Genomic DNA, 8831 nt, shown 5'->3' on the forward strand with positions numbered 1-8831 from the left:
CCCGTGAGGGACACCGCACATCCCCGATCCCTGTAAAGAGCCCATGACGAGTCTCTTAACCCATGTGATCAGCTGTGTCCAATCACGTGTAAACAAGAAAATGACGGTTATTGGCTTTCCTCACCGATGAGCGGAATTTTTTCACAGGGGAGACCTGCACAGATAATCAGGGCACTGATCAACAGTGCAGGCCCAACAGTGCCCGTGATGCCAGTCAGTGGCAAGCAGCGAGGCCAGTCAGTCCTGCCTTTCAGTGCCTGCTCATCAGTGCTGCATATCAGTGCCACCTCATCAACGCACATCAGTGTAGGAGAAAACCTACTTCTTTACAACATTTTTTTAACAGAAACTAAGAAAAAGACGTCTTTTTTTTTTTTAAACATTTTCCATCTTTTTGTTCTTTTTAACAAAAAAAGTGCCAACGTTTTGAATTTGTTAGAGATGAGCACCTCGTTGGACTTGACACAAAGTAATCAGACACATTTTAGATAGTGGTCGTATTCCTTTGTTAAACTTAAAAAAAAGTTTTGTAAAAGAAAAAAACGTTTTTTTTTCTTCGTTTCACCTCATTTGATTTCTGTAGCAATAAAAAAAACAGCCAAAATGGAAAAAGGTGACAGCTTCAGAACTGTTTGACCCCTGATATTCGTTCAGGCCTGCCTGTTTTATCCTTCCACCGAAAAAGAAATTGGCTTCATTTTGGCAAACATTTTGGTAGAATATGATGACTAGAGAGCCTTTTATTTTCAATCTAGTTCCTACAACAATTCCTCTCCACAAAGCCCTCTGTGCCTGCTGATTTTTCTTCCTGCTTAGGTAGTGTACAGAATCATTTTCAACATTCCTCCTGTCTCAGTGGGTTAGTGACTCTGGAGTAATCATTTTCAATCTATTTCTGTCTTTCTAGAAACAGAAGTCGGAGAATATCCCAAAAGAAGGAGACTCAGTCTTAATAGCTCCCACCCCACCTCCTCACCCTCTCCCCTCCCCTCTTTCTATACCGATATCCAAGTCCTGTCCATCTGGAAGTCTGATCAGTCGCCAGAGCAGCACATCCAGCGATAGTGGGGGCAGCAGTGTGCGAGACCACCAGAGGGACAGACCCATTGATCGTAAGTAATAGAGGCCACTGTTTTTACATGACACAATTAAGTTTTCACGTCTTGTATTTATGCAGTTTTGTGAAGACTCAGCAGAGGTTTTTAAAAACATTAATAAACCTTTTTTAGAAATGTCAGTGACATTCTAGTGTCTCAGACATATGAATCCAGAGAAAGGAGACGATTTCATTGGTGGAAATTGTATTTTAGGCAGGAAGTCTCAGATGGAGGAGGTTCAGGATGAATTGGTGCAGAGACTCACCATTGGACGCAGTGCAGCCCAGAAGAAATTCACTGTACCACGCCAAAACACAGCGCCGGTCAATATTTCCTACAGTTCATCCACAGAAGATGTGAAAGCATGGCTTCAAGCAAAGGGATTCACTTCTGTGTAAATTAACAGATTCTACCTATAGCTTGTTCATATTTCTGCCACTAACATAAAGCTACTTTTCTACATCTTTGCCACATTGTGTAACTGTCCCCTGTCCCTTGAATGTGCATCATTTCACCATCCCATGTTTTCATTCACATTATGTTACTATTCCACCTTTTTTCCCTATTCATCGTTTACATTATGTTGTCCTGTCCTGCATACTTACCTCCTGCAATATGTTGCCATACTGTGCAACTTTTCTCAGTTTGTCTAAATTTTATTCTGTCTGTCTTCTTTTCCCATAATTCCTTTTTATACCTTCCCATTGTGCTTCTATTTCTCTTTGTCTTCCAATAGTTCTCTGTTTCTTCTCCTCCACTTCATTGTACCCCATTCCTTCTATTGCCATAGTGCCTCTGCCCTCCCTCTTCTACCCATAGTCCTCTATTCCTCCTTTATTTCCTTCCCCTTTACCATAGAGTCCAGATTTCTTCTCCCCTTCCCATAGTTATTAATTTCCCTTTCTTCCCATAGTCCCACATTCCACCCTCATCTGCTTCTCTTTATAGTGTCTCTATTCCTTCTCTACCCATAGTTCTCCATTCTTCCTGTTTCACTTCTTGCCATAATGCCTCTGGTACTTTTCCTTCACATAGTGTATACACTCCCTCTACTCCCCCTCTTTCCATAGCACCTCCATTCCTCCTCTTTGTCTTCCTATACAGTGGGGCAAAAAAGTATTTAGTCGGCAACCAATTGTACAAGTTCTCCCACTTAAAACAATGAGAGAGGCCTGCAATTGTCATCATAGGTATACCTCAACTATGAGAGACAAAATGTGGAAACAAATCCAGACAATCACATTGTCTGATTTGGAAAGAATTTATTTGCAAACTATGGTGGAAAATAAGTATTTGGTCAGTATCAAAAGTTCATCTCAATACTTTGTTATATATCCTTTGTTGGCAGTGACAGAGGTCAAACGTTTTCTGTAAGTCTTCACAAGGTTGTCACACACTGTTGCTGGTATGTTGGCCCATTCCTCCATGCAGATCTCCTCTAGAGCATTGATGTTTTGGGGCTGTCGCTGGGCAACACAGACTTTTAACTCCCTCCAAAGGTTTTCTATGGGGTTGAGATCTGGAGACTGGCTAGGCCACTCCAGGACCTTGAAATGCTTCTTAAGAAGCCACTTTTTCATTGCCTGGGCGGTGTGTTTGGGATCATTGTCATGCTGAAAGACCCAGCCATGTTTCATCTTCAATGCCCTTGTAGATGGGAGGAGGTTAGCACTCAAATTCTCTCGATACATGGCCTTATTCATTCTTTAATGTTCACAGATCAGTTGTCCTGTTCCCTTTGCAGAGAAACAGCCCCAAAGCATGATGTTGGCACCCCCATGCTTCACAGTAGGTATGGTGTTCTTTGGTTGCAACTTGGCATTCTCTCTCCTCCAAACACGACGAGTTGTGTTTCTAACAAACCGTTCTACTTTGGTTTTATCTGACCACATGACATTCTCCCAATCCTCTTCTGGATCATCCAAATGCTCTCTAGCAAACCACAGACGGGCTCGGACATATACTGGCTTAAGCAGGGGGACACGTCTGGCACTGCAGGATTTGAGTCTCTGGCGGCATAGTGTGTTACGGATGGTAGGCTTTGTTACGTTGGTCCCAGCTCTCTGCAGGTCATTCACTAGGTCTCCCCGTGTGGTTCTGGGATTTTTGCTCACCGTTCTTGTGATCATTGTGACCCCACGGGGTGAGATCTTGCATGGAGCCTCAGATCGAGGGAGATCATCAGTGGTCTTGTATGTCTTCCATTTTCTAATTATTGCTCCCACAGTTGATTTCTTCACACCAAGCTGCTTGCCTATTGCAGATTCAGTCTTCCCAGCCCTTGTGCAGGTCTACAATTTAGTTTCTGGTGTCCTTCGACAGCTATTTGGTCTTCACCATAGTGGAGTTTGGAGTGTGACTGTTTGAGCTTGTGGACAGGTGTCTTTTATACTGATAACAAGTTCAAACCGGTGCCATTAATACAGGTAATGAGTGGAGGACAGAGGAGCCTCTTAAAGAAGAAGATATAGGTCTGTGAGAGCCAGAAATCTTGCTTTTTAGCTGACCAAATACTTATTTTCCACCATAATTTTCAAATAAATTCTTTCCAAATCGGACAATGTGATTGCCTGGATTTGTTTCCACATTTTGTCTCTCATAGTTGAGGTATACCTACGATGACAATTACAGGCCTCTCTCATCTTTTTAAGTGGGAGAACTTGCACAATTGGTGGCTGACTATATACTTTTTTTCCCCACTGTACCTACTCCATTTCTCTTTCTTCTCTTTATTTTACCATAGTTTCTTAATTGTTTCTCTTATTTTTTCCATTGGTTTATTTACTAAAGCTGGAGAGTGCAAAATCAGTCTTGCATCTACATAGAAACCAATCAGCTTCCAGGTTTTATTGCCAAAGCCTAATTGAACAAGCTGAGGTTAGGAGCTGATTGGTTTATCTGCAGAAGTGAGACTTTATTTTGCACTCTCCAGCTTTAGTTAGCTTCTCCTCCTCTTTTCATAGTTTATCCACCTTCACTTTACCGCTTGCTCTTCCCATAGTGCCTCCATCTTACTCATATTCCCATATGTTGTAAATAATATTAATAATAATTTATGGTTTATTATCATGGAAACAGAAATGTGCAAGGGTAGGCAAACACATTTCAGTCATCCTCTCCAAGCAATCAAATCTTTCCTTTTATATACAGGTGTTTTTCCTTTTTTGCTAAAATGTAAAGAAAGCTGATTGGTTGATCAAAAACATTTGATCTCGTTTGTTAATCAAGATGAAAAAACCCTACCTGCAGTTACTGAAAATAACAATTAAGGCCAAGTGTAGTCTTCACAACCCTTGTTTCTTTAACCTTATGTTAATTGGACAAATGGACAGAGAGCTACAGTTAATATTGGCCTTTTGAATATAATTTGCATAGGAAGAATCTGCAAATTCTATTCTATCACTATCTATCACTGAGGAATTTCTTTTAAGATTCCAGTCTTTAATTTTTTCAAATAAACAGTATAAGGGTAATAAAAGTATCTCCGGTATTTATAAAAGTATGAGAAAGAAAGAAGTGTAATACTGCGCTAACAAAGAAATATAAATGCCAAAAATATGTTTATAGAAAATCAGCTGCAGCTTAAAACGTGGAAAAAAAACGTATAAAATCATAAAAGGTGTAGAACAAGCTGCGCTACAATACAATAACTAAAGGTAAAGATAACAACAACAGAGATTGAAATCAGACAATCCTCAGTCAATCACTTTTTTGAAAAATGAGATTAAAATTGGTGAAAAACCACATAGAAAAAAGTCTATGAAGACGAATCCAATGGGGTCTTAAAAGTGAAAAAACACGTAGAAGAAAGTCTATGAAGACAAATCCAATAAGGTCTTGAAAGTGCGATTAAGTCACAGACTTGAAGGTGCCATCAGAAATACTGAATATAATTTCACACCACAAAACACTCGTGATCCACCACCGTAAGAATTTTGTGCTTACCAGAACAAGCTGGTAAAACCAGCCTGTATAATTAGACCTGCAGGTACCACTCCTCCGATTCAGACAAAGGCTGGATAATAGTTGAACTGCTAGCACTCAGAGGTCACCGCCATTCCACCAAAAAGATGTAAAAAGCTCACATAGCCTAATACAGTTAAAACCAAAGATATATTTATTCAAATGACAAAATGTGCACTTACAAACTGTCATTTAAAAGAAGCGTATTTTCAAGAACATTCATATGAAAAGCAGACCAGCATATGATCGCCCGTCTCTTTTGCGATGACGTCAGCACGTCTATCCTCCCGGCGTACGTTTCGTCTCAATTAGACATCGTCAATTGGGAACGGGTGATGCGCTGAGTCATCGCAATAAATAGGACCAAGGAGAACCAAGTCTCGATCTGATTCTCCAGCAGAGGAACCATCTTGCTCACTGGCAAAAAGGCGCCTATGCCCTAACTTAAAATCGCATTATATAAACAATATTAATGTGTTAAAATTAATAAAACTAATAGGACAGACAACAGGATCTGTGGAACTTAACTGGTCATACACAATGCCTATATTACAGAAAATATAAATCGATAAGTGTATTTCATTAAAATATTTCAAATTAAATTGAGCCACAATTCCTATAAGGCAGGAAATCCCTAATCATTGATCGCAGTAAAGAAAGTTTTAGAATTAACATAAAATTAAATATAAATAAAAAATAAATAAGATAGATAGATAGATGGATATCTTTAAGGTATGAAAATGTATGAAAGTGGTAATATTAGGAATATCTATACACACGCGAATTCGTATAAATGCCATCTTGTAGGCAACAAATATCATCTTATAAAATGATGACATCACAAATGATGTCAGCGGGTTCAAATGCTTTTTTTCCCTGTGTCATTCCATCTCATTACACATAACTTAATTTCTGAACTTATTTGTTTTGGTTTCTTTGTATTTATGGATTGCATGGGTTGTTACTGACATGTGGTGAACGTTTCATGCCAATAGCACCTTTAAAAATATATTTACCTAGACAAATGGTGACGTGTTCATTACTTATTTTACCCGCTATATTCTCCATTCCTCCTTCCCTTCCTTCTCCTGTACCATACAGTCTGGATTTCTTCTCCTCTTTCCATAGTTGGTTCCATGCCCTTATCGACTTTTCTTCCCTTTCCCACCCCAGCAGTCTCCTCTTCAGTTTCTCCAATTCTTCTCTTCTTTCTATAGTTCTGCACCCTTCTTGTTTCTTTTCTTGAGTTTTTCTACTCCTTCACTTCCCATAGTGCTTAATTTCTTCCTCAATCTCCTCTTCACAAAGTGTCTCCATTCCTCCATCACTTTCTTCTCTCCTTCATTCCTTTTCTTCACGTAGATCCCCTATTTCTTTTCCTTTGTCTTTTTTGTTCCTATAGTTTCTCTCTCTCGCTCTCTTTCTCTAATTCTCTGTTCTTTCTCCTTTTCTCTTGGGAAATAACAGTCTGTTTTGCTGTATTCTTCCAGGACAATCACTAGTCTTGGTGTGCTAACTGGCGCTCAGCTTTTTTCCCTCACCAAGGATGAATTAAAGACGGTCTGCCCAGAGGGACCAAGAGTTTACAACCAAGTGACACTTCAGAAAGCTACTCTAGAGGTATCTATTCTGTGCACTATATGAAAATTTGACCTGCTAATGAAAATGACCAGAAAAAGTATATTCTGTATACTGGAGTTTTTAAAAATTGTCCTCCCACACTACCCATGTCACCTTGCCATTGCACCCTTTTGCTATATACTGGTAAGTGCCAGTTTTAGTTATATTGGCTAAAAAATCTGTTAGAGTGTTACAAAATACCATAGAAAACAACTATCACATATATATATATATATATATATATATATATATATATATATATATATATATATATATATATATGTAGCGGCTGCCCTTCCGTAACAGGCGCAGGGGCACCACCCCCAAAGTTCATATTCATAGAACAATTTATTTTTAAATAAATGATAAAATTACTAACATTTTTTAACATCTTAAAGTTAAATGTTAGTCATATTATAATTTATTTCCACTGTGTGGGGCCCTGGACTAATAGCTGTCTATTAGCTCCGTCATTTGTAACAAAGCACATGATTAGAGAGTGAGGCTCTAATTGGCTTGTGTAATGTGCTCTGCGCCCGAACCCTCCCACTTTTGACTTGGCGAATGAAAATGTGCCACTGCGTCACTTCCGGTTTCTTGTCCTGGAAGATTTGGAACATGGAAACCTGCCGGGTATCAGGGGAGCCATGACAGGCCAGGCTGGAGGCTACAGGTAAGGACCTGGAGGGGTTTGTTATCACTAGCCACCACTGTATATATGCACCTCAATTTCCCACCTTTAATAGATTAATATGACTTTTGTGGTTTCCAGTACACTTCAGAGTGCAATGAGACTAAAAATTCCAGTTTACGATAGATTTTCAAGGTTAAATAATTTGTGGAACTTGCAGTTGAAGCTGAAGTTAATCATTGCTCTCTATCGCCCCACCACCACTGATACATTAACAAAAAACACAGCTGAACTGGGCCAGGCTTGGAATTGGCTTTTCCAGTCATTGTTGACTCAAGCTTTGCAGTGTATTACATGGTTAATAGATGTAACGGGCCAATATTAATCTCATATTGTCACTTTCTACTCTTTTGTATCCTTAAGGAACTCAGTGGAAACGCTGAGCTGCGGGAAATCATGAAAAAACGCCAAGAAAAGATCAATGCTGCTGCAAGCGATTCTGGTGTAGAGTCATTTGATGAAGGAAACAATCACTGAAGATTTTCTAGAAGAATTAATACTATCTGGAAACTCTGCAGTCTTGTAATTCATTTTGCCAATTTGACATTCTCAGAGGTTTTGATTGTACAAATTTTCTCTCTAGTCTTTGTGTGTATTGTAAGACTGCGCTTTATGGTCATGTTGCCGTTCACTGTTGTAACAGCAGAGGGCAGAGTCAATTCCTTCAATCATGCCTGGAGCATGTGAATAGGATCCTGTATAGTTTTGATCAGGGCAGAGCTTGTCACTCCAGGTAATAACAGTAAAAGTGTTGCTTTGTCCGCTTTCAGTTTCACTAACAGCCATTGGAAAAGATTTCAACATTCCCTGTATATTTGTCTGTATGTAAAAAAACATTGGCCTACCGTGAATATAGAAAGTTATTGCAGAAACAATAAAAATGTTTAAATTATTTTTTTCTGAAATTTTTAATGACCAGTAAAGTGTTTTTTTATAGAAAGGGTTTCTTTGTTAAGTCTGTTGTCAAATTTGTCTAATGTGTTTTTGAGACATATCGCCGCTCTATAATAGAGCACTAAGGCCTTTTGGAAAGTTTGTTGAGTATCTGATATCTGTTATCAATGTGCTTGTGGTCTGTTGGGACCGTTTTTTATGTATCACTAGACAGAAATAGAGACAAATGTAATGGGAGCCTTTATAATATTGGATATAGATCCTCCCAAATGGGAAGCACGAAGAAGTATGGTATGGAGGATTTGCATCTACACTCACTATTCCAGTACAGTGGCAAGGCAGCAGGAAGGGCTTCCATTTATATGTGCAGCTGTCACTTACCAGTTTAACTGTATGGCTTTAAACCAAGTCATATGTGGTTGTTAAGCAATAAAAAAAAATGTAAATTGTACATTAGGGACACAGAATGGTAGTTTAGGTACATAGGGTTATGTTCCCCATGATTAAGCTCCAAGGGGCAGAGCGAAAAGTGTTGGGGCATTGCCTGGCTGAGGCTACCATTCAAC

At 39.1% G+C, this 8831-nt stretch overlaps 1 protein-coding gene across 18 annotated transcripts in view; it reads left to right on the forward strand.

Moving 5' to 3' along the window:
* The window catches only part of EPS8 (epidermal growth factor receptor pathway substrate 8), a 134276-nt gene extending 126000 nt beyond the window's left edge, over nucleotides 1-8276 (forward strand). For all 18 annotated transcript variants that reach the window (XM_040345508.1, XM_040345506.1, XM_040345509.1 and 15 more), the window contains 4 exons: nucleotides 908-1112; nucleotides 1311-1491; nucleotides 6551-6680; nucleotides 7735-8276. In XM_040345508.1, coding sequence (XP_040201442.1) covers nucleotides 908-1112; nucleotides 1311-1491; nucleotides 6551-6680; nucleotides 7735-7848 — 630 coding nt within the window. In that variant the 3' untranslated portion in view covers nucleotides 7849-8276. The remainder of the gene's footprint in view (nucleotides 1-907; nucleotides 1113-1310; nucleotides 1492-6550; nucleotides 6681-7734) is intronic.
* Nucleotides 8277-8831: the final 555 nt, after the last annotated feature.

The sequence above is a fragment of the Rana temporaria genome, chromosome 3 (genome assembly GCF_905171775.1).
Source record: "Rana temporaria chromosome 3, aRanTem1.1, whole genome shotgun sequence".
NCBI lineage: Eukaryota > Metazoa > Chordata > Amphibia > Anura > Ranidae > Rana > Rana temporaria.